Source organism: Poecile atricapillus, chromosome W (assembly GCF_030490865.1).
Source record: "Poecile atricapillus isolate bPoeAtr1 chromosome W, bPoeAtr1.hap1, whole genome shotgun sequence".
Taxonomy (NCBI): domain Eukaryota; kingdom Metazoa; phylum Chordata; class Aves; order Passeriformes; family Paridae; genus Poecile; species Poecile atricapillus.
In genome coordinates, this window is record NC_081288.1 from 81,738,184 (window position 1) to 81,764,613 (window position 26,430).

General features: G+C 40.8%; 1 protein-coding gene and 1 non-coding gene across 12 annotated transcripts in view; both read right to left on the reverse strand.

Annotated features, from left to right (window-relative positions):
- Positions 1-26,430, reverse strand: part of LOC131592130 (ubiquitin-associated protein 2-like) — a 216,174-nt gene that overhangs the window by 56,958 nt on the left and 132,786 nt on the right. For 10 of the 11 annotated variants that reach the window (XM_058863421.1, XM_058863417.1, XM_058863420.1 and 7 more), the window contains 7 exons: positions 26,115-26,319; positions 13,310-13,581; positions 12,050-12,222; positions 10,090-10,297; positions 8,871-8,910; positions 5,635-5,818; positions 738-804 (listed from right to left, as the gene is read on the reverse strand). In XM_058863421.1, the coding sequence (XP_058719404.1) occupies positions 738-804; positions 5,635-5,818; positions 8,871-8,910; positions 10,090-10,297; positions 12,050-12,222; positions 13,310-13,581; positions 26,115-26,319 (1,149 nt within the window). The remainder of the gene's footprint in view (positions 1-737; positions 805-5,634; positions 5,819-8,870; positions 8,911-10,089; positions 10,298-12,049; positions 12,223-13,309; positions 13,582-26,114; positions 26,320-26,430) is intronic. The other variant, XM_058863424.1, reaches the window with a different exon arrangement.
- On the reverse strand, positions 12,531-12,613 carry LOC131592534 (small nucleolar RNA SNORD121A). The gene has a single exon (XR_009280652.1). It is a non-coding gene; the product is annotated as a small nucleolar RNA SNORD121A (small nucleolar RNA).

The following is a 26,430-nucleotide window of genomic DNA, read 5'->3' on the forward strand; positions in this document are numbered from 1 at the left end:
CCAAAAAGAACTCTGACAACAAAAAAAGAGGACATTTTGGTAAATGTGATTTTTAAGTTACATATACAGCAGGAGTGGAGCATTAAAAACCAAAATTCAAGCATAAAGAAAAGCAGTAACCTATCTGCACATCCCAACTGGGATTGTACAGACAGGACAAGGCGGTGTCTCTGACTTTCATTTATGCAACCTCATCTAGAGCACTATGTTCACTACCATTTGCCTTGTTATCTCTAATACATTAAATACACAGGTGTCAACAATGTCACATGATAAACTCTAAAATTATCTGTCCTGAGGCATTTGTCATGACAGGTACCACTCCATCACCTGCACTTTGCCAGCTAACCTCTCCAGTGGAGACTGCAAACAGTCCACATTTTAGAGCAGTTTCAGACAGTCACACCTAAAGTTTTGTTTTTTAAACACATTTGTTATAAGAAATTCTTTCTATATTCCATCCCCCCTTGCTGGCACAAAAATTTCCTCTACAGTTGTGTGACTGGCAAGTCTCTGTAACAGCTAGTTCTGATCTAGTACAAATCACAAGTGGTAAAGACTTTTTTACCACTAGAGAGCTGTCAGTCCACCTTCCCTGAGATCAAGTTCTCGTTTCAGTTATTAGCATACTGGAACACACTGAACTAAGAGAGGGTCTTAATTATCAGATAAACTGACTATATGCCAAATATCTGTGGAAATGCAAATAGGACTTACCACATGCAAATAGGACTTACCACATGTGATGTGCTTGAAGACAACACTGAGGCAGGGGAGAGGCTGCTCTGATGATTGGAAAGGGAGCTAAAAAGAAATTGCAAAGAGTTAATAAAATTCTTTTTTTTCAAAATAAGTTTTAATATATATCTATGTATATACACGCACATATATATACGGAGTAGGTAGTAGACTATTATTTAAAGAATAAAAATTGTAGCTATGTGTATGCACATATACACACAGTAGGATAATACAGAAAAAATTGTCTGTAGAAGTGTGTGTGTATATATATACACACACCCCCCTACATTTTCCCTTTAACTAATATCCTACTATGGTTTAATGAAAAAAATGAAGCACAGAGACAAGTATTACTAACAAGAAACAGCTAAAACACCATTCATTTATATTTATCAAATTACTATATTTTTAGAAAAACAACTGCTGGTTCAGGAATCATGTAGCAATGACTCTAAGACATGTAAAGTCCAAAACCAGAAGAATGCTCACACAAATACATGGCTTGTTTCTCATTCTTTTCATAAGCAACTGCTGCTGCTTGCCACAGGGCACAAGTATTAATTAGGTGAGATAGTGCTTTGGTTTGACTCATTATGGTATTTCTCACATAACCTGCATAACATTAGTTAAACCAATTAGAACTGCAGGGTATTTGCCCCATAACTACCAAAAGCCCCAAGAAACACTCAAAAGACAGGGCTCAAAAAAAAAATCCCCAGCAAATGAAGAACATCTGTGAAAGCCCAAAAGTTAGCCATACTACTACAGAATCTGTCAATTTAATCAAAACCAATTCATACCACTACACCCTACCAAAAACAATTTCTTCTTTGAAAAGATGAAACAGAACTATTAGTTCAGTTTTACACATATGCTGTAAAATATGAAAATAAAGAATCCCCTGATGAAAAACATTTGCAACAACTTTGCTTTAGAAAGCAACTCTGCTTTAGCACCATATTTTTTTCCTAACTGACCAGGCCTGTGAATTTTTGGCACTAACAGCAGCACTGACATACATCTGTAATCCAAAGATCTCCCTGAATAGTGACTGAAATGTTTTTTAAACATTTACAGTGACAGAAGTTATACCTTACATTCGAGGTCAAGAACATAACTTACAGCACAGTAAACAAATTGAACATTGATAAAGCAAATATATAAAAACTATGTATGGTTTGGTGCTCAAAAAAATCCTCCTCATGTGAAATCAGAAGCAATAGAGATCCTAACCATAGCAAATATTTTAGCGTCCTCTATGGAAATAGTCACAAGAAAATACAGTAGTTTTCATAGCAAAGTTACAGGCTAAATTATATGCCCTAATTAAAGGGCAAACACTTCTGGCAGCTCTTTGAGGTGTGGAACCAGAATAAATCTTGGCAGTTCCATAGATTAATTTTAATTTGACTCCTTAAAACTGTTCTCTGCCTGCAGAAATTACAATGACACCACTTCAAGCAGCAAGGAAAGAAACAGTTCAGTCCTACATACGTTTTTAAACCACTCCTTTGCCCACTCTCTCCAGCTCTTCTAAAAGCCTTAATTCACTATCTGACCTATGGTAGAGACAGACAAGAACCACTACTACAACCAAGCCAAACATGCTTGGAATTCAGAAATCATCTTTCATGGTGCTTTGTATCTGACCAACAGCATCAATCCTCCAACTAAAATTTCTACCAATATACACAGCTTTTCAACAAACAAATGTGGGGATATATTTTCAATGTGAATAAATGAATTCTTGTTGTTTGACACATTTACCATGTTATTCAACAGAAAACACTAGTGTATTAAGAGACTATGTCCTAGCTGTGAAACAGAAAAAAAAACTGTGATAGCCCATAAAATTAGTCTCTTATATTAACAAATATAATAAAAAGGTGAGTATTAAAACATAATCAGCACAGCTTCAGGATGTCACCTGTCCAAGGGCAAAGCTCAAGTAACAGGCACTAAAAAAATCAGTGTTAATGAGCTAAGCTGTACTAAATGCACTTCCAGGAACATTAATCTGACATTTCAAAGTGTCTTAAGGAAATGTCTTAGAAAAAGGCACACACTTTCCCTGTGGAAAAATTTACATTTTCTATTTTTAAGAAATACAAATATAAATGAAAAAACGATATTTCAAAATTAGCCAGGAAGTAAATCGTTAGGGAATAATTTCAAACATACAACTCTAAACAAACAGCAGGCACTGCAGAAAAAGTAGGAAAAACAAACTGGAGGAATCAATTTAGCTGACATGACTGAAGCAAGAGGTACTTAAAACACAAAGTTGTTTATATACCACTGTCTTGGGTAACCCAAAATGTTATTGTATTCCTTATCTATCGGTGCCCAAAATTGTTACTGTCTCTTTAAGACCCTGCAGCAGGAAAACAACCGTGCAAGGGCTAGGAGGTGCCCAGGTTTTTTGAGGTTGAGGCACTCAGGCAGAGCTCTCTCTTGCCTCATGGCTCTGGCTTTATCCCCTTTGTTCTTACAGGGAGATAAAGCCAAGGCACGAATGGGCAGAGGCTCTCCTTTGTGTTTCTTTTGGTTTTTTTCCTAGAGGGTTGCCTCAGGTAGTTTTTTTTCTGAGAGGTGGTCCTAGACTGCCTCAAGGAAAATTCCACGAGGGCCTGCCTGCAGCTGCAGCATTGCAAGAAGAACAAAACAGCCCTGCTCCATACAATCGCCCCAGCCCACCAGCAGTGCCCCGTGGAAATAGGAAGGCGCAAAGTTGCCCCAGCTGGCTGCCTTGCCATCTTCTGCCAAGAGGAAGGCAAAGTCCCTGCACAAGTTCTAGCCCTTGACCAAGTTCCAGCTGCCAGAGTGTGCCAGCCACCTTCACCAATGGAGCTGCCGCCGCTGTTGGAGAGAAAAGAGGGGAGAGGGCTGCTGCCATCTTAGTCTTTCCACACGTGGTTGTCTGTGGAGGGTGCCATCTTGGGGGAGGGGTTACTCTGCCATTTTTTAATTTCTCCTTGTTCCCAGGGAGTCTGTGAGATTTCAGCAATTTTGTAACTAGTGACTATTACTGTTATTATTGTAATAGATAAACTTATGTATAAAAATTCGTAAAGGTCAAATTAAATATATTTGTAATAATATAAAATAAAACAGTGTGGCAAAAAGTCCTTCCCCAGATCTAGTTTCAAATTCCCATTCAGGAGAAAACAATGCTAGCCTGCGCCCATCGACCGAAAAGAATAAGCAGGACACGAGCCATCAAGCTAACAAAAGGACAAGCTCGGAAGAGATATCCATCGCCGGACCTGAACACGCCCTGCAGACCACTGTTGGGGAAGCAATCAGGCTGACAAAGGAACGAGCTCAGAGGAGATATTCATCACCAGAACCAAACACCCCACCTGGCAGACCGCTGTTGGGGAAACAATCAGACTGGACAAAGGGAAAAGCCCAGCCGAGATATCCATCGGCTCCAACCCGGATCCCACCACTCCGTCCTGATAGCCCAAACCAAAATTGAAATCTGGGAACATTAAAAACCTCTTTACATATGAGGAGACTCTGCCCAGACATTTACTAACTCTATTCTCCAATGCCAGGAAATCCATTCATCCAACAATCAAGGACCTTTAGTGAATGGTGCCTGCTTGGAATTTGGCCTCAAGACACAAAATCCCTATAAAAACCCAGACCAGAGAACCCTCAAGCGTGGATTTGGGAACACCTATACCTTTGGTATAGACCCTGTCCACCCAGCGCTGCGCTGCCCATTTTATTGTGGTTTTTTCTCGTTGTTTGTTCTTTGTTTTATAATAAATTTCTCTTTTTTTTTTAACCTGAATTTGCCTTTGCATTTATAACATTATGTTTGCCTGTTTCTGTGTTGGTTTTTTAGTAAATGCTAATATCCTATTGCTGGGCAGACAACAGGGAGAAATCATTCCTCATAACATAATGCAATACAACAAATAAATTGTTTTTTCTCTTATATCTACCGTGAAAAATGAGGTTAACATATTTTTCTTATAAAATTTAAAAGTTTAATAAAAAGACAATTAGGAGATAAAAATAAAGTAAAGTATACAGATACGGCTGGGTGTCTGCATTCAGCCAAGAGAGCACACCTACTAACAAAGGATTGTCCCTTAAAAACAGAACCCTACTACATATCCATAAATTCTCATACATATTCATACATTCTTCTTAGGATTTTTGGTGTTCTTCTGTTTAGTTTTCTCTTGCCCCCTTTCCAATAGATCAATCTTCTTGGCACCATCGAGATTTACATTCCCTGATAACAGAAATGCAATAAATTCCTCCCCCAGAACTCTGGTCACAGCGGTCTTCATCTGGATAAGATAGTTTAAGAATGCAGGGGGGTCTCTAGCTATCTTTTTCAGTCTTTGGGTTATACAAACAAAAGTAGTTTTTGTTTTAATACTATGCCATAGCTTAACATATATGTATTATACCACTATTTCTAGGTTTCATCAATAACAGAAATTAAGGAAACTATTAATACAGCTAAATTTTCTAATCTTATACATATAACATTTATTATAATATTTGCGAAAAGCCAATAATATGATATGCATTTATAACATCTACTCATATTTATCTCTCCTTATTGGTGGAAAGGGATTGGTTAAAACTAAAGGGGAGGTAACTTATTTCAAAGTGTCCACCTCTTAAATTGTCTTAAACCAAGACAACCATGAAAACTTCAGGGCAGCAGCTGCTCTATCATTAAGAGGCAGCCCAGAGCTCATACTTTGCAACCAGAAACATTCTGGCCTCTTCTGAATCTCCCTCCTAATTCTAGTTAATGGCAGGAAAAGAGACCCTGGTGCCTGACAGCCCCATACACAATCACCCTTATGTCTGTACTTTCCTGACAATTGAACCCCTTTCAGTTTACCACAACTACTGTACCTGCTTAACTGTGAGAGTGAGCTGCTGGCCAGATCACTGGACTGAGGCAAGCTGGGAAAAGTTCCTGCATGCTGCGATGCTGAAGGCAGAAGTGAAGCAGTAGTGGACACCATGCTGGGCAGAGAACCAGCAGAAGGTAGTGAGGGAGAAGGCTCTGTCTTAAGTGCAGGAACTGATGAAGTAGCTGCAACAAATTAAAAAGAGACATTCAAAGACAAATTCCAGCATAGTTGACATCCCAGCCTGGAATCAGGAACACAACAGTGTTCTCCCCTTGGTTTACAAAAACCTGACCATTAAGAACCAATAACAGTATCAAGAATCAGGCTATTAATGAAAATTCAAACAGCAACATAACTATAATTTTTCTCCCTTTAGGCTCTTCACCTACAGTAGATTTATAATTTTCTATGCTATATGTGTAGCAAACTAGTCTTCTGCACTTCACCTCCCACTCTCTGGATTACTACCATTTGCTCACAAGTCAATCCTCACTTTAAAATTCCTTGCATTTGGTTCCACAAACAGAAGTCATTTGTGCTGTACAAATCTGCTTTTACCTACAGCTCTGCTTCTTCATTGCAACCTACACAGCACCTTTGATGTTTAAGACTTGGATCACTGGAGTACAAGGGCACATACAACTTATCAGTTTGGAGAACTAAGTCAAATGTTTAATGCAGTAGAATAAAAGAAGCTATGATAAAAGGCCACAACTGGGCACAGCATTAAGTATTTTTGATGGCTAAAGAGTTGTCAAATATTGTCTAACTTTATGTGACCTAGATAACAAAAAGCTTTAAGCATGAATAGTGCTTTTTCAGGTACACAGAGTAGAACTTGTTTACCATAGATGTACCTTTCCAAAGGATCACTATACCAAGACACTGAACAACTCTACTGCCCAACAGAATACCCAGCTGCTTCTACACTTATCTCTTGTTCTCTGAAGATAATACACAGAATTAGAGGCACTCATTCACCAATAAAAGAGTTGAGCCCTGCCTTCTGCTGGGCCATGCTTCCATACCACATCAGAGACCACTAGCCAGTGGATCATCACTAACTTGCAACGCATGTAAAGACAATCTTAGAATGGTCACAAAAGAAAATTCACATATACACTCAGAAGGTACACATCACAGTTTGTTCAAGTTACTGGTTTGCTTCCCTCGCTAAATGACCCAAGTCAGGTTGCTGGACTGCTATACAAACAGAAATCAAGAAGTCTTGGCCTTGGCAATAAGCATGAAGCTAACTGACAACAGAGAAGGAAATTCTATAGATCAGGTTCAAGACCATTTAAGGAACCTGAAATCCATGGGACCTAAAGAGATACATCTGTGGGTCTGGAGGGAACTGGCAAAGGAAGTGGCTAAGACACTATCCATCATATTTGAGGAAGTCATAGCAGTCCAGTGAAGTTCCCACTGACTGAATGTGGTGGATGAGAGAAGAGCAACTGACATCGTCTACCTGGACTTGTGCAAAGCATTTGACACTGTCCCGCACAATATCCTTGTCTCTAAACGGAAGAGACGTGGATTTGATAGGTGCACCATGCGGTGCATAAGGAGTTAGCTGGACAGTCACACTCAAAGAGTTGCAGTCAAGGGCTCAATGTCCAAGTAGAGACCAGTGGTGTTCCTCAGGGGTTTGTGTTGGGACTGGTGCTGTTTAACATCTTTGTCACTGACATGGACAGGGGGATTGAGTGCACCTTCAGCAAGTTTCCTGATGAGACCAAGCTGTGGGGTGCAGTTGACATGCTGGAAAGAAGGGATACCATCCAGAGTGACCTTGAAAGGTGGGACTGCAAACCTCATGAAGTTCAACAAGTCCAAATGCAAGGCCCTGCACCTGGGTCAGGGAAATCCCAAGCACAAATACAAGGTGGGTGGAGGATGGACTGAGAACATCCCTGGGGAGAAGGACTTGGGGATCTTGGTGAATGAAAAAAATGAATATAAACCAGCAATGTGCACTTGCAGCCCAGAAAGCCAAGTGTATCCTGGGCTGCATCAAAAGCAATGTGACCAGTAGGTTGAGGGAGGGGATTCTGCCCCTCTACTCTGCTCTCATGAGACCCCCACCTGGAGTACTGTGTCCAGCTCTGGAGGCCCCAACATCGAAAGGAGGTGGACCTGATGGAGTGAGTGCAGATTAGGGACAAGATGACGATCAGAGGGCTGGAGCACCTCTCCTGTGAACACAGGCTGAGAGAGTTGGGATTGTTCACCCTGAAGAAGAGAAGGCTCCAGGGAGACCTTGTAGCAGCCTTACAGTACCTAAAGGGGCTCCAAGAGAGCTAGACAGGGACTTTTCACAAGGGCATGGAGTGACAGGACAGAGGTGAATGGCTTTAAACTGAAAGAGGGTAGGTTTAGATTAGATATTAGGAAGAAATTCTTCCCTGTGAGGGTGGTGAGGCACTGGCACAAGTGGCCCAGAGAAGCTGTGACTATTAGTGACCTACCTGAAGAGATGCTTAAGAGGAAGACAGACTTAAAGTGTTGGAATTCCAAAAGATGTTAATTCACACTGCTGCCCTTGAAAATTTCCACAGAGCAGCATATAAAGGTCAGAAGACTGAATACTAGAATTTAATTATTTTAACTCCAGGAACAGAGATGTAGGGATGCTACAAGTAAAATATCACATTAGAACCTGGCCAAGATGAAGATAACAGTAACGCCTGTATTAGAGCCAGTATTATTTTATTCTTACTCCACTGCAAGGGAGCAAGATACATGGCAGAGGGAGCATGTTAGTCACCTTTATTTCCCATGGGCTTCTAATAGGGCACAAGTAGCACTACACCCAATGAGAGGTGCATTCAGATAATGTGACTTTGTGTCATTATAGCTAAATGCTATTCACAGCTTCCCAACTAAGAATTGGAAGAATTACTAATAAATTTTATATTTATTTTTTAATTTTATATTTTTTTATTTTCTACTAATTTTGGCAGATAAATTAAAAAGAAAAAACAGCAACAAATCAGCTTCTTCAATTCTAAGACTGCTTAGGTTTGTAGATTTAATAGAGCTGTTTTCACACTTCAGTTTTAGTCAAGCAGTAAGTAGTATATGCTATGGAAATACAAAATAAACTCAAAAGAGTCAGTGAGAACAATATAAAACCTTAAACCAGACATCAGTACTATGGTTGTGCACACAGCAAGTAGTAAGGAAAGATCAGAAAGCCCTGTGTACAACCAAGCTTTGTAAACTTACTGACAAGAGTTGCCTGTGTTCTAACACTGCTGTGCCCATTCTGTAAACAAAGGAGAAATGGGTGAATAAATTATCAAATAGGAATATTAAATTTTCAGACTAAACCACACACAAAACATGCTTCATGCAAAATTCCATATTCATTCTAAATTGAAAGACCAAAAAGACAGAAAATTAACTTATTTTATAGCCTTTAACAAAACCACATAATAAAGTTGTCTCAAGTGTGAGGTGTACTGAACATACAGAATCCCATATACTGCCCATAATACACCCATCAGCAGGAGACCATCCCATCTACTGTATATAACATAAATTTCAGGTTCACACCGATATGAAAGAAAGAATTGCTATAACATATAGGAAATGGTTGTGCTTTTGATCTAATGCAACTCACAATTTTAACTATCCAAGTTACACAGAGACGCCAATTTTTTTCCATTGAAAGATAAGACTTGAGAGGCACCAGTTGTTTTTTGGATAACGTTGGAGTACAGAAGTGGATAGTCTATGCTTGATCCTCACCAGTAAATACGAGCTAGTGCAGAAGACAAGTGTGACTGAGCCATTACATAACAAAGGCCAGGAGTAAATAAACTTACAAAATCTCACAAGTTCCTTAAATATTTGATAAAATAAATTATCTTAAAACAAACCTACATTCCATGTACAAATAGAGTAGGTGCTTTTGAATATCTCCTGAGACTCTCTGTCAGATTAGATCTCTCCTTATACTTTTTGAAATAAAATATGAAACTAATTCCAACTGCTGTTTAAATCCAACAAAAGTGCAATGCTGGAAGGGCCACAAACAGTTTGAGATCCATTTTCTAGGTGCCATATAAATTTAATAAATAATATACCTTTGGATAGAAATGGTGAAGTTATAGCAAAATACCATGACTGATATTTACATACAGAGATAGTTCCTTTTTTAAAAACTAAGCTTCAGGGAAGGAAACTCAACTAGAATGTTAAGTGTCACTGAGAATAAAGGTCAAACAGCAATTTAAGATGTCAAAACCCATAAAAGCAGAGGCTCTTATATCCCATATACAAGAAATGGCTACAAAATAGGAAAAAAAAAAACAAGAGTGGACTTGGGAATCAAAAATATCACTTAGCTTGGCTAAAATATTAACATATCTGGGTAATACAAATCTAACACCAATAAGAATATTTCCCTTTTTTCAAAGTCTTATTTTGGAATTTCACTCACTGTAACTGCAACAGGGGTTGGTTCAGATGGAGCCATGGAGCTTTGGTATACTATCCTACCAAGCACAGAAGTCTGCTCATAGGAGGAAGTTGTTACTGGGCTAGTGCTCTGGGATGAGCAGGTCAGACTGGAAGAACTGACATCAGAGGCTGTGTAGGTGGACTCCTGTACTGTATTGGATATTGGCAGAGAGGTATTCAAAGGATCACTGGAAAAAGTAAAAATTATTTATCAACATGGCAAACTACATCTCAAATACCTTTGTGAAAATATCAGCTCCTATATAGCTATCTAGAACTACCTTAAACATGCAGTCAAATCTACATTACTTATACTAGAAAATCTAATAATGAGAAAAAAATATATAATTTTACTTTGGTCACCAGTAATCACTGCTTCAAAACCATCAGCTGCAGTAAGCACCATTCATCTTTGTCCTGCCAGCCCAACCAAAACAAGAGTTTACATACAAGCACGTTTTTTGGTCATGTTATTTTCAACATCTCAAAGAATATATTAATGAATATAAACTTTTTTTAAACAAGTAGATCCATAAAATCTGGTATATGATGAGAAACACACAGTCTCTTTTAACAACAGAATTCTGTCATTAAAGTAACAGTCTAACAGAACTATTCAAAGAGGAAAAATACTTTAAAACATGCAGGATTGTTTTACTTTCTAAACAGCTTTTTTTTTAGTTTACAGAACTAGAAATTAATGTCAAAGTTCATTTTTAATAATATTTCTAATTTAACTTTGGGAAACTTCCTACTGCAGCCAATTTTTGAATGAATAAGGAAGAAAAAATGGGTTACTAGTATGTTGGCATTTATCATCATTTATCATTGGCCATTTTAGCATTTCAGTAAGAGGTTCTGCATAATGAAAGACTGGCTTTTTTTCTCATCCCATAGAAGCATCAGATTTGTTATCTGGTGCCAATCTACTAATACACATATATGGTACAAAGGTCATCTCTCCTGGATCAAAAAGCAGAAAAAAAATGTGTTGTGAGGAACAAACCCTCAAACAAATTTGAAAATCTGGAAAATTAAACACAAAATAGAAATTTTATAAAGGGTAGCTTAATTATAAGGTTATATACATTCATGTCATCTCCAGCTTTACACTGACCTATCCAGGGAGATTTTGATTGTAATTAGAAAATAAATTTCTCCTTTAAGATGTCATCCACAGAAAACACTTCACAGAATCAGTTAGGTTGAAAAATACCTCTGAGATCACTGAGTCCAACCTGTAATCAAATACCACCTTGTCAACCAGACCTTGGCACTAAGTGCTACATCCAGTCTTTCCTTAAACACCTGCAGGGATGGTGACTCTGCCACCATCCTGGGCAGCCCACTCCAATGTCTAATCACCCTTTCTGGGAAGAAATTCCTGATAATGTCCAATCTGAACCTCCCCTGTCACAGCTTTAGACTCTGTCCTCTTGTCCTGTTCTGTCCCTTGCTCCCTGGGAGCAGAGCCCAACCCCAACCTGGCTCCACCCTCCTGTCAGGGAGTTGTAGAGAGTAAGAAGGTCCCCCCTGAGCCTCCTCTTCTCCAGGCTAAACATCCCCAGCTCCCTCAGCTGCTCCTCATAAGACATGTACTCCAGACCCTTCACCAGTTCTGTTGCCCTTCTCTGGACTCACTCCAGCACCTCAATGACCTTCCTGAACTGAGGGGCCCAGAACTGGATACAAGACTTGAGGTGTGCCCTTATCAGTGCCAAGTACAGGGGAAGAATCATTTCCCTGGCCCTGCTGGCCACACTATTCCTGATACAGGTCAGGATGCCACTGATCTTCTTGGCCACCTGGGCACATGTTCACCTTACATGTCATCATATTTCCCCCTCTCATTACATGGCAATTGTGCCTTGATGTTTTTGGCACAAACTTGACCCCTTAAAGAAGACATGCAAGAATGCAGGAGGAAAACTCACACATACTTGACAGATTTTGAATACAAGCTATTGTTGGTTGCCTGGCTGGTATTCTCACTGCTTGAAGTTGATCCAAATTCTGTGAGCATAGACTCTGATCCAAACTCCAAAGCTCCAAACTGAACATTTAATCCTGTCATATCTGCTGATCCAGGCATCTCCACTGCAGAGGCAGGAATCTTAAAGGAGGAAAAAACCCAACATAATTCCTTTGCATGCACTATCTGTATTAAAGATATAAGTAACTTACACTCTTTTCCCTTAACTACAGGCTTCTTCAGTTACTGGCTCAGCCTTTGCTACTAACTAGATCTGTGACAACCCCCCACTTTACATAAATTAACTACATTCTTGTAACCTGAAATGAATTCATTGATTCTGTGCCCTGATCTGGAGCTCAAAGGGTAAGCTTTACTATTCTACAATATCAAAGTGTCATCTGTGATCATCCCCCTCAGCCAATATTCATCTTGTGGCTACTAAGTCAATCCAAAAATCATATAGCAACAGTCATTTTCCACACAGGACAATTAGATATGTGCTTGGAAAAGACATCACTGTATTTTGAACATAAAAACTATTAAGTTTTGAATTTCCTGCTTTATAAACAAGAAACAGACCATGGTCTTTGCTTTCCTTCTTCCTAGAAACTTTATATATAGAATCATTAAGGTTGGAAAAGACCCTTAAGATCAAGCCCTACCATTTATCTAGATCCATAACTAAACCATGTCTCTAAGCACCACATCTACATGTTTTTTAAATACCTCCAAGGATGGTGACTCCACCACCTTCCTGGGCAGCCTGTTCCAATGCTTGACAACCCTTTCCATAAGGAAATTTTTCCTAATATCCTATCTAAACCTCCCTGGGTGCAACTTGAGGCCATTTCCTCTTGTCTTGTCAATTGTTACCTGGGAGAAGAGACCGAGCCCTGCCTGGCTCCATCCTCCTGTCAGTTGTAGAGAGGGAGAAGGTCGACCCAAGCCTACTTTTCTCCAGGCTAAGCTCCCCCAGCTCCCTCAGCTGCGCGTCATAGGACTTGTGCTCTAGCCCCTTCACCAGCTTCATTACCCTTCCCTGGACTTGCTTCAGAACCTCAATATCCTTCCTGAATTGAGAGGCTCAGAACTGGACACAATGTGGCCACTGGTGTGGCCTCACCAGTACCAAGTACAGAGGGACTTCCCTGGTCCTGCTGGCCATACTGTTGCTGATACAAGCTTTTGTATTATATGTTTACTAAGGACAAACTCAATTACCCACCTTGGATGCTGGAGTTATCCTCCGTTTTGGTGGTTTTATCTGCTTCTGCTGGGTTTGATGGGCAGTCACTTCCTGGTTATCCATAGATATAGTGGGGAGCTGTAACATTTTGCTAACAGCGGTAGAGGTGTCTACTGGTGATGGCTCGTGGAGTTTTACCTGGGAGGAGGACTCCAGCCCAGGAGAAGGAACAGGGGCTGTCTGTGTTTGTTGTTGCTGTCTCTGGGTCAGATGGCTTAGAACTGGGGATGGTTGAGGCTGCGATTTCAAGTCTGGTCAGTGTTGGGAAAAAGAAACATCAAATTTAAAGCATTGAACTCTGCTCTTCATGCTTCTACCCTTTATGAAACAATCTGGGTGACCTGACACACTGGACAGCTATGATTTTATAGAGCATGCAAGTCTCTTTCAGACATCACACAAGTTTCATACTGAACATTACCACTGTAATAATAAAGCTAACACTTGATATTCTCTACTTTAAATAAACAGCTGTGGACAAGCATTATTTAGAATAATTGAAATGTTTAGGTTGGAAAAGACCTCTGAGTTTGAGTCCTACCACCCCTACCACAACCCAGCACTGCCAAATCCAACACTAAACCATGTCCCTAAGCACCATATCTATTGCAAAGACAGAAAGTACTTTGGACCTGATTAGCATAAGAGATTTGATAATCAGGATGCCTTGGTAAGAACAAACAGAAATTTGAAGATTGCAAGAAGATTGGATCAGATGGCAACAGGGAAGAAGATTGAATCAAGTAGAAGAGATGTTGCAAAAATATATAAGTTTGTTTGTATGATCTTTAACCCAATCATTGTAGTAAAAAATTACTAGCCTTCCTAAAATGCTATATAAGCATATGTAGCCCACAGTAAATTCGGATTCTGATCACCACTCAGCTGTCCCAGTCTCTCTCAATCGCCAATACACATCTACACAGCTTTTAAAATACCTCCAGGGATGGTGACTCCACCACTTCGCTGGGCAGCTTGACAACACTGTCCGTGAAATAATTTTCCCTAATATCCAATCTAAACTTTCCCTGGCGCAACTTAAAGCTGTTTCCTCTCGTCACATGTTACCTGGGAGAAGAAACTGATCCACACATTGCTACAACCTCCTTTCAGTTAGCTGTGGAGAGCAATAAGGTCACCCCTGAGCCTCCTTTTCTCCAGGTTAAACACCTCCAGCTCCCTCAGCAGCTCCTCATAGGACTTGAGCTCCAGACCTTTCATAAGGTTCATTTCTCTTCTCTGGAAACACTCCACCACCTCAATGTCTTTCTTGTAGTGAGGGGCAAAAAATTCAACACAGGATTCGAGGTGTGGCCTCACCAGTGCCCAGTACAGGGGAATGATCACTGCCCTGGTCCTGCTGGCCACACTATTGCTGATATAAGCCAGAATGCCACTGGCCTTCTTGGCCACCTGCGCACACACTGGCACATGTTCAGCTGACTGTTGACCAGCACCCCCAGGTCCTTTTCTGCTGGGCCACTTTCCAGCCACTCTGCTCCAGCCTGTAGCACTGCAGGGGGTTGGCGTGACCAAATGCAGGACCCGGCACTTGGCCTTATTGAACTGAATAGTCTATTAATCCAGCCTGTCCAGAGCCCTCTGCAGAACCTTCCTACCTTCCAGAAGATCAACACTCCCACCAATTTTGTGTTCTCTGCAAATTTATGGACCCAACCAACAGTAAGCCATGAGCAGCCAGTTTCTCCAGGAGAAAGTTGTTGGAGACAGTGTCAAAGGCTTTACTAAGCTCCAGGCAGACAACATCCACAGCCTTTGCCTCATCCACTAGGCAGGTTGCCCTGTCATAGATCAGGTTGGTCAAGCAGGACCTGCCTTTCCTAAAAACATCCTGGCTGGGCCTGATCCCCTGGTTGTTCTGTAGGTGCCACATGACGGCACTCAAGATGATCTGGTCAATTACCTTCCCTGGCATCCTGACAGGCCTGTAGTTCCCCAGATCGTACTTCCAACCCTTCTTGTGGATGGACATCACATTTGCTAAACTCCAGTCTTCCAGGACCTCCTTGGTTAGCCAAGACCGTTGATAAATGATTGAAAGTGTTTTGGTGAGCACTTCTGTCAGTTCCCTCAGTACCCTTGGGTGGAGCACATCCAGCCTCAAGGACTGGAACGTGTCCACATGGGGTAGCAGGTTATTGACCATTTCCCCTTGGATTGTGGGGGTTTCATTCTGCTACCTGTCTCTGTCTTCCAGCTCAGAGGGCTGGGCACCCAGAGAACAAACTGGCCTTGTTATAAAAGACTAAAGCAAAGAAGGCATTGAGTACCTCAGCCTTTTCCTCATCCTTTATCACTATGCTTTCCTACACACCCAGCTAAGGATATTCTCCTTGTCCCTCCTTTTGTTGATGATATATTTATAGAAACATTTTTTATTGTCTTTTTTGGCAGTAGCCAGATTGAGTTCTAGCTGGGCTTTGGCCCTGCTAATTTTTTCCCAACATCCTTGTAATCCTTGCAAGTTGACTGCCCCTTCTTCCAAGGATGACAGACTCTCTTTTTTTCCCCCAAGTTCCAGCCAAAGATCTCTGTTCAACCAGGCTGGTCTTCTCCATCAGCTTGTCTTCTGGCACAGGAAGACTGCCTGCACCTTTAGAATTTCCTTCTTGAAGAATGTCCAACCTTCTCAGATTCCTCTGCCCTTCAGGACTGCCTCCCAAGGGACTCCATCAACCAGTCTCCTAAACAGGCTAAACTCTGCCCTCTGGAAGTCCAACACAGAAGTTTTGCTGACCCTTATCCTCACTTCTCCAAGAACCCGAAACTATAATTTTGTGATCACTGTGCCAAAGACAGCCTCTGACCACCACATCACCCACCAGTCCTTCTCTGTTCACAAACAGCAGGTCCAGCAGAGCACCTCCCCTGGTTGTCTTAGCAGCTGTGTCAGGAAGCTCTTCCACACACTCCAGGAACCTCCTAGACTGTTTCCTCTCCACTGTGTTGTATTTCCAGTACACATCTGGTAAGTTGATGTCCTGGACAAGAACAAGGACTAACGATTGTGAGACTACTCCCAGATGCTTATAGAATATGTCAGCTGCCTCTTCATCTTGGTTGGGTGGTCTATAACAGACTCACACCTGGATATCTGCCCTGTTGGTCTTCCCTTGGATTCCTCCCCATGAACCCTCAATTGTATCGCCAACACCATTAAGCTCCAGGCAATAAAGACACTCCCTAATGTTGCTATATTTTATATATTAGTAAAGGCCTGTATGCACAAACCAGCCTTTGAAATAAGTTGTGATATTAAGGGATAAAGTCCTTGAAACCTTCATGCAGAAGAGAGAGTAAAGCAAAACAATATCCTTGTGTGTAAGAGAAAAAATGTAAACTGTGTGTGTTAGCCAATAGTAACTTGCTCTGCCTGCAGACCCTGTAGAACCCCATAAAAGTGTGCTAAAGATAGAAATAAATTGGCATTCACAATTACTTCTGTGAAGAGTGGTAAACAGCTCGGGGGTCTTTCAATATTTGGCGCTCCGACCAGAGACACCCCTGCGGGCAGAGGGGCTTTGGAGTCAGCGGAGTGGATCTGGGCATTAATCGTCGTGGGCTCGGATCGGCACCAGATAGGCAGCCTGAGCGCGGTGAGACGCGGAGCGGTTAGACGTGGAAGTAGGGCTGCTGGGGGGGGCCCAGGCAGGCAAGGGCGCTGTAGAAGGGTCGCAACCTTCCCTCTTGCGGGTTGCCGTCAGCATGGATGTGGGATTTGCGGCGGCAGATAAACTGCTTCTCAGCATCCTCGTTAAACGAGGCGAAGCAGCCCAGGAAAGGGACCTGGATATGCTCATTATATGGGCTAATTGTCATGAGCATTTGCAGTGCTCACTGCTTTTTGCGGTGCAAGAACGGACTGATCGGCTCTGATATGGGAAACGGCAATTACGGAAAAGAGCAAGGACACTGTGTTTCTCGGTCGAACTTGGCAGATTGTAATTAATACCTTAAAAAACAGAAAAGTGAGATATGCTGAAGCTGTGAGCCCCGTAATTCTACCTGCGTCACAGCGGCAGATGCCTTTACCTCCCACTGCTGGGCAAGCACTCCTATCTATGCTGCCCATGGAGAGAGGGAGGGAGAGTTAGGGAGAAGAAAATAATGAGAAAAAAAAGTTCCACAGCAAACGCTGAAACAACGAACAGAATCTGTTCAGTTATGGCAGGATGTGATACATCCAGAACTATTTGCTTCATTTTTGGAGTCACTTTTAGCACTACAACCTTATTTAAGTTCCATCTTTACCACCCTGGAAGAAAAGAAGCCGGATTTGGACTGGTTTCCACCTAAACCAGGGGGAAATGAGGGAGCAGCGAGGTGGGCGCAGAGAACAAAGGCACCCTGGGGGTAGAAGCAGCGCAAGAAAAGTTCCAAGGCCACTCTGAACAATTACAGAAACAACTGAGCAGAAACAGGTGGCTCAGACAGCTTCAAAGAGAGACAAACTAGTCAAAAAATCTCAAACTATATGGTATCTAGTTCAAAATTCATCCTTGTAATTAGAAGCCGATAAACCTCAATGATCGCCGTTGTTAGCACCTGGCCGTGAGAGACTTTTCGTGTAAAATCGCCTGCTTTTCCAAAATCGTGCCCTTTTTTCCTCTATCAGGGAACAACAAGAGAGATTGAGAGAAAAAACTGCATTTGTTAAAGTTAACTTTGTGAGGCTTTTTTTTTTCTTTCTCTCCGTTTTTCCTCGCTGCGAGAGTATGTGGAGAATGTGAAGAAAGATAAGAGCAGAGCTGCAGCAGCGGCGGAGCGGGCGGTTGACCCCCCCGCTCCCTCTCTGGGGGGGGGGGGGCACTGGGATGGTGCCTGGTTTGTTGCAGGGTCGTGATTTACTGGGTTTTCAAAATGTTTTTATATACCATTGTAAAGTTAATTTTGTGTTTTAAGTAATTATGAGTTTATGCAATTGCAGTTTTTAGAGTTTTACTAGAGAAATTATTGTGGTTCTTTGAAGGTTAAAAAAAAAAAAAAAAAAAAGAAAAAGTGTTTAAGGTGAATATTACCAGAAGTTGCCTTGCAATAATTGGTTTTAGAACCCAAGGTTAAAATATGGTGTGATTTACAACCTCTAGGAAAACCTTCTTCCAATTAATGTTATCTACAGAAGAGATTTGTGGTTTAAAAAATAATTAGTCAAGAGAATTTTACTGTATAAGACAAAGCTAAGTTAAAGTATATATTATCTATTTGCTTGTTTTTTCCACAATTTTAATAAGGTAATTTTAATGTGAGTCCTTTTGTTATATAAAACACATATAACTGCATATATACCAATTTTAATTTTAGATTTTAGTTTAAAAATTGGACTTAATGTTTCTGAAAAGTGCTACAAAAGCTGGATGGCAACTTGCCAAATCCCATGTTGTTGTGGTGGTTTTTCTCTAGAAAAACTGCACTTTAACATCCTAACTAATTTAAGCATATACTAGGCAAATTCCTGCTATGAATAAGTTTTTTTAGTAACATTTGCAGTTATTGTGGGTTATTCTCAAAGCTAGATGACATAGAATTGTGATGAGTTTGCTACATCTTTATAATCTTTATAGTGAATCCATGTTATTGTTATATTGTGTTTAAAAGGTATATATTAAACTTTTAGTTGCTTTTTTGTAGTAACAGAATAAGATTAAGTTATGTTTTCATTTAATATAGATTAAGTGCTAATAGAATTAAGGATAGTCAAGTTTTATAATGTTTAGGCTTGAATGCTTTTAAGTTAAGTTTTCTAACGTAGATATTCTTTTAAGGTTAAGTTTGTTATTTCCTTTTGTCATATATAATTATTGTTGAGTTTAGATATTGTTTGATTGAAATTGTTTTATGTTTTCTTGGAGACACTTGTTTAAACTGCAAAGTATAGTTGTTTTCCTAGAGTGAAGAGGATGGCCACAGCTGAGACAGCTGTGATGGAACACTGGTGAACACCTGCTTGTGGATAGAAGTGAATGCAGTCTGTAACACCCTTGACTTCATCGGGAGTTCTATTGGTTGTTGCAATCTCTGCAGTTTTTGTTTGTTATAGTTTTCTTATTTTTCAGTGTTTCCAGAATTTTAAGAAGATGTACCATTGCTGAGGATCAGCTGCCATAGGAGAGGCTTCAGATTAAACCAACTGCTGCATGGTTTAATTGGTCTGGTACCTAAGGCTCCTGATCATTTGCTTTGTACAAATGCATTTTAACAGTTTGCTATGCTGTAAGCATCTCATAGCTGCTACTATTGAGAACCTTGTTTTAGAAATGAGTTAAGAGGCATCTTTCCAGGTTAAAGCCTAAGGCCCTGGCCAAGCCTTGACTTTACCTGGACAGAATGTTTGCCAGCAGATCCAGATGTTTTCTGTCCCAAATCAGTATTTGAGTCACTTTTTGACTCAACAATTTGACCCTATTAATATGACAGCTGGATCAATTTTGAAGTGGGCTTGGAGAATCATTTCTGGAGGTGATGATCCAATCCTTCACTGATTTTTTGTTTCTGTTTGTTTGCTAACTATGGGATGCTAGTGCAGTGTTTTAGTAATTAATAGTAGTTTTATATTATATACCCTATTAATAATGTTTAAGATTTAATTGATTTTTAACTAGTATAAGTTCTTATTAATTGTGTATATGGTTTTGTGTTGATGTTGTTGTTTATAACAGAAGTACATCTCATTTTTATTTTTTTTAAGAAGACGAGGGAGATTGATGCCCTAAAAGCATTTAATTAGTGTAATTCATTAACTTCAAGGAGAGAAGTGTCTGTGTTTTGTTGGCAGGTTCAAAGAGGTCACCTGTCCATCTGACCAGACTGTCTGCCTCTGAACACATGAGATCCAGTGAACAGAGATGTCATCACACAGCCTTGGTACTCCAGACATGGATCAGAAGTGGACCTGTCAGGACACAGTTGTGTCTGAACAGACAGTTGCCAACAGAGATTTTATGTTGTTATTATGATGTTGTGTCTCTACCAATTTTCAGGTATCCTTTGTTTTAAGATTTAGAAGGATTTGAAGAACAACTTGAACATCAAAGCCCTCAGTCACCGATCAGCTGCCAGCTGACATCACGAGAGCAGTGAACGTTCCAGGACTGAATCATGCTGGAGAAATTCTGTAGAAGATCTAAAAAGTGTAGAGACTCCATTTAACTGTATATAAAGCAAACTGTAGTTGTATGTTTACCCTTTTAGCAAATTTCTTTCACGCTTAGACTACACATATACCAAAACACCTGTGTTAAAAGTAATTAGATAATAGTTTAAGATAAAGTGTTTAGCCTGTGTAGTAATTGCTATGTTAGTATAGACTTTTTGCTCTTAGCACAAGGACATGGTTGTGAGGAGTTTGAAGGCATGTGCTGCTTGGGTCTTACTGATCATTCAGCTTCCATCCATGAGCAACTACAACAGCTACAGGATGGGTTACATGCCCTGAAAGAAGATAGTGATCCCATCGGAAGTTGGTTCGCCAGCTGGGGCATCACTAGATGGTTGAGGTCTCTTGTGCTAGAAGGGGGACGGACTTTACTTATAGTGTTAATTGAGATGACAGTTTAAGTTGTATGTTATCTTATCCAAAGCCTGGTTTGTGCAAAAAGAGAAAGGGGGAATTGTTGCTATATTTTATATATTAGTAAAGGCCTGTATGCACAAACCAGCCTTTGAAATAAGTCGTGATATTAAGGGATAAAGTCCTTGAAACCTTCATGCAGAAGAGAGAGTAAAGCAAAACAATATCCTTGTGTGTAAGAGAAAAAATGTAAACTGTGTGTTAGCCAATAGTAACTTGCTCTGCCTGCAGACCCTGTAGAACCCTATAAAAGGTGTGCTAAAGATAGAAATAAATTGGCATTCACAATTACTTCTGTGAAGACTGGTGAACAGCTCGGGGGTCTTTCAATACCCTAACATACAGGGTTACCCCACCACCTCTCCTCCCTTGCCTGTTGCTTCTGAAGAGTTTATAGTCATCTATTGCAGCTTTCCAGTTGTGTGAATCATCCCACTATGTTTCCATGATGGTAGCTATGTCATAATTTTCCTGCTGCACCATGGCTTTCAGCTCTTCCTGTTGTCCATGCTGTGTGTGCTGGTGTAGATGCACTTCATTTGGGTTATTGATCCTGCTGCCTTTTTGGGGGGGGGAAAAGCTCCAATTCCTGTGTGACCATTCTCAGGCACTTCTGGGATTTCTAACAAATCAATAACCCTTGTGTCTTTATTGCCTCATGGATATCCATCTGATGCCATTTAGACTTTGCCTTTTTTTCTTTTATATGTTCTCTGTATTCTTCACACATATTTGTAGCTCTGTAGTCTATTGTATTAATGACTAGTGTTCCCAGTAATTTTCCATGGCCTCTCCTTAAGCAGAAAGAAAACAAATTCCAGAGCTCCAAGCTCTGGGAGGTACAAGGCTCCGGTGCTATCTTGGTTCTTCCTAGAAACCAAGTCAGAGAACAATTCTTCAAGATACATTCTTATGGACAAAGTACTAGTGCTGATGGGGGGGGTCCAGAGAAGGGGCTTGACTTGGGGGGGAATTGCATCACCACTTGTCCTCCTAATTGGTGCTTTTTATCAATTATGCTAATTTCCTAAAACCTATAAAAATGTACTCACCCCTGGGGGGGTGGGCTTTTGTGGACATCTTTCCATAACATCCTTTGGAGGCCTTCAAATAAAGATCCCTTTTTATATTACCACCTTACTAAAATTATCAAGTTTTATTTCCAGGTTGGGAAAAAGGCAACACATCCCCTACCTCCACAAAGATGGCAGACCTAAGGACCTCACTTGTACAATTTCCCTCAAACACTGGTGTGCTGCCCAAAGACTTCTCTCTAGCGAGCATGGGTTTTCCCCCTTCCCCCTTCAAATCTAGTTTAAAGCTCTCTCAATGAGCTCTGCTAACTCCTGAGCTAAGAGCCTTTTCCCTTTTTGAGACAGGTGGACCCTGTCGCCAGCAGGCCTGGTTTGTGTAAACTGACCCATGATCACAACGAAACAAAATTCTGCTGGTGATATCAGGCTCAGAGCCAGGTATTGATCTGCTGGCTCTTCCTGTTTCTTCCCTCATCAATCCCTGCAACTGTAAGGAGAGAGAACACTTCTTGTGTTCCTGATCCCTTAACCAGTCACTCCAAGACCCTGAGGTTTCTCTTGATTGCCCTCAGACTTCTTGTTGCAACTTAATCACTGTCTACCTGAAAAATCAATAATCTGAGTGTCGTACTAGCATAGAAAGCTTTTTCACATCTTTTACCTGGATCCCAGGGAGGCAGCAGACTTCTTAAAGAAGTGGGTCTGGTCTGCATGTGAAGCCTTCTGTTCTCTTCAGAAGGGAGTTTCCTATGACAATGACCTGTCTTTTATTCTTTATAGAAGCAGTTTTGACACAGGGCATAGGCTGACTTAATCTCAGCAACACTTCCATGCTAGATGAACCACTGTCCTCATTATTGTTCAGCTCCACTTTCAGAGCCTTATACCTATTATGCCAGGGTACCTGGGAAGGTGGGGTAGTCACAAATGAGATGTGCCTGCTGCATTGGGTAGGAACTTGTCACCATTACCCCCCTATCCTTTAGGTCACCATGTTAAGCCAAGCAGAAAGAAGATAGGGGACCTTCCCTGTCATGTGCCTTGTCTGACTGGTGGGCCTGTCCCAGGAAAGGTAGGGTTTGGTTCCAGTAGTCTCTCTTGCACTCCCTGATACTCCTCAACCTACTCACCTCCTCCCAGAGTTCTGTCACTAAGCAGAGGAATTCCTCTACTTGGGCACACCTCCCACAAGTGTGCTCACTACTGCTGTCCAATACTGGTATAAGAGCAGGGCACACCCTGCAGCCTGACACCTGGGTGGCAGCATGTTCCCACTGGAGTTCTGTCTAGGCAGCTGTTTCAGTCATAGTGTGTGCAGAGCTTAAAGAGGTTGGCTGTGGCTGTCTGCCAGGTGGATAGCATTGCTCCCTGATCGAGCTGGCAAGGCCTCCTGCACAACCTGCTGCACCACTACCTGGTTAAAGTGCCACAGGGGATGGCCACTATTACTCCTGGTCCTGCCCATGCCTTGTCAGTCACTCTCATGAAAGCTGCTGACTCCTGATGGGTCTTGGTGCTCTCCTGGGGTTTCCCCAGATCAGGACACCATCACCAACCACTTCTCATAGATCCCCACCTGCACCAGAGCTTGCCTTGGCTTTCTTAAAAAATATAAAAGCAAACCTATTCATACAGTGATGTAACATTATCACACATTAGGCCTCAAAAACTGTTATGGATTATTTTAGTCAAACACTGCAAGTTTTAAGGCAATTAACTGTGCTGATAAAATGTGATTACTTCTGAGTGGTCTAGAGTTGCAACTTAGTGGTATTATGAGTTAGGATTCCCCTGCCCCTACAAAAAAAAAGATTTTCAACAGAAATAGGAAGTCATCTACTATCTCAATATGTCTGAAAGTTGAGAGAGATACTGGATGCTGACAGGTTTTTTCCCCAAGGCTTCCCCTTTCATATTTCCAGACACTAAAAGCATCTCAGAGCACCCGTCAACAGCCATAAGAGATCCACAGCATTTGAAGTGTGAAGGTTTTTTTATCCAGTTGAAGTGTATTAGAAAGCAACTTAAAATGTACATAAACATTTTTTTCAGAATTTCTGCATGTCAAAGATTATAACTGCTACCAAATCGGCTGCTTATTGATCTGGAAACATACACAGCAGAGAGATACAAGAGCTATTACTCTTCACAGTGAGAATGCTGCTAGGAACTATACCGTAAAACAAAGTTTGTGTCATTTTCCCTGTTTCTACTCATTTTAATCAATTAAATGAAAAATCTTTACAATTATGAATAGAAAAAATGGGTAACCTGCATCATTTTCAGCACACATAGACTTCACACTAGGGAAAAAATGCTGAGATGTGATGCACATTATGAAGAAATGATATAGTACTCATTCAAAATTCATGCAGTGATGATTTCTTGGGTGGCAATGCAAGATGTAACCAAAAGTATGTATTCTATTACCATCTGTTAAAACCAGGTGGGGCAGTGTTCTTTATCTCTTTCATAACCCATCCCTCATAACTGGGGGATATCTTCTGTTAATGGGCCAACTGTTAAAACCAGGTGTGGCTGTGTTCTTTATCTCTTCCACAACCTATCCTCCCTCCAAAAAGATATCTTCTGTTAATAAACCATTAAAAGATATTTTCTGTTAATAAACCATTAAGTCTCACTGCATGACTGATAAAATGACATCATCCCATTGTGAGATGCTCCACTCAGGGAGAAGAGCCAAGCATTTCTACCTGTATATGTTTGGAGACTTGAAACACCACAAGCAGCTTTTCTCCACTGGATCCCAGAGGAGAGACCATATCCATCTACACCACCACTAAACCTTCAGAAAAAAACTACACCTTTCTATAAGATCAGCGCTTCAACAAAACCACATCTGTCACTCCAGGAAGACTGCAGCCACCATTTAATTGGACTGTTACCAACACCCTGACCAACAGGGTGTCAGGTTGTATTCTGACTCTGTCAGTGGGTTGTTTGTTAGTTTTCTATTTTGTACTACTGCATTTTTATTTTAATTTCCTTAGTAAAGAACTGTTATTCCTATTCCCATATCTTTACCTAAAAGCACCTTAATGTCAAGATTATAATATTTTAAAGGAGGGAGTGTGGTTTACATTTTTATTTATTTCAAGAGAGGTTTCTGCCTTCCTTAGAAAACGCCTGTCTTTTTCAAACCAAAACAGATGAGAAGAGAAAAAATTGGAGAAAAAGAGAAAATATGGTACAACCTAGAAGCAGCATAGGCACACTGAAAATAGGTATTTTTCAGGATTTGTTGAGAAACAGTATACGGGTATTGGCTGGGGTAGAGTTAATTTTCTTCCCAGTGGCTGTTATGGGGCTGTGCTTTGGATTTGTGCTGAACACAGGGTTGATAATATAGAGATGTTTTTGTTATTGCTGAGCTTACACAGAGTCAAGGCTTTTTCTGCTCCTTGTACGCTGGGGAGGAGGCTGGGGGTGCGTGGGAGGTTGGGAAGAGACACAGCTGGGACAGGTGACTCCAACTGACACAAGGGATATTCCAGACCATGAGACATCATGCTCAGTGTATAAGATGAGGGAAGGAGAAAGGGGAGGACATTTGGAGTGATGGCATTTGTCTTTACAAGTCACCATTACACGTGATAGAGCCCTGATTTCCTGGAGGTGGCTGAACATCTGCATGCCCATGGGAAGGGGTAAATGAATTCCTTACTTTGCTTTGCTTTGCTTGACTGTGTGGCTTTTGCTTTCCCTATTAAACTGTCTTTATCTCAACCCATGAATTTTTACACTTTTACCCTTCTGATTGTCTCCCCAGTCCCACTGGTGGGAGAGGGAGTGAACGGCTGCACAGGGCTTGGTTGCTGCCTGGGGTTAAACCACGATAAAAAAGTCACATCAAAATTCCACTTAAATATTCAAGCACATTAAATCAAAGATGTTATTACATGAAGGATCAACAACCTCTAAAGATTCAATGACATTTATAGATAGACTTAAGCCTCTCAAAACCTAGTTTGTGATATAATGTCTATTACCAGCAACTAAGTGTAACACAATGCTGTAACAAATTATATTATTAGGATTATGTTTTTTTAAAAAAGCTTTTCATTTAAGGCCATTTTAAATCTCTATTGGCATTAAGACATCTTATAGGCTAACAGAGAGAAAGTTATGTCAAAGCACTTACCAAACTGACTAAGGACTGAGGCTTGGGTAATGGGCAGTTTTCGATCCCAGGATGATGTGGTGGTGGTAGTAGAACTATTATTGTTTTGTTGAGAGGTAAACTGACCCAAACCTGGAGATTTCAATTGGTCCAAGATTAGGGATCCAGTAGAGTTTGTCAATTTCGGAGACCCATGTTCTCCAAAGCCAGAACAAAGAACTGCAGACTATCAAGAGACAAAAGAGTGGAGTTAAATACTTAGTAAATAATCTGAACATAACCATAGAGTCAATGCCTACAGCTGCTATTTGGCAGCAACCAAAATCTCTTCAGTCCT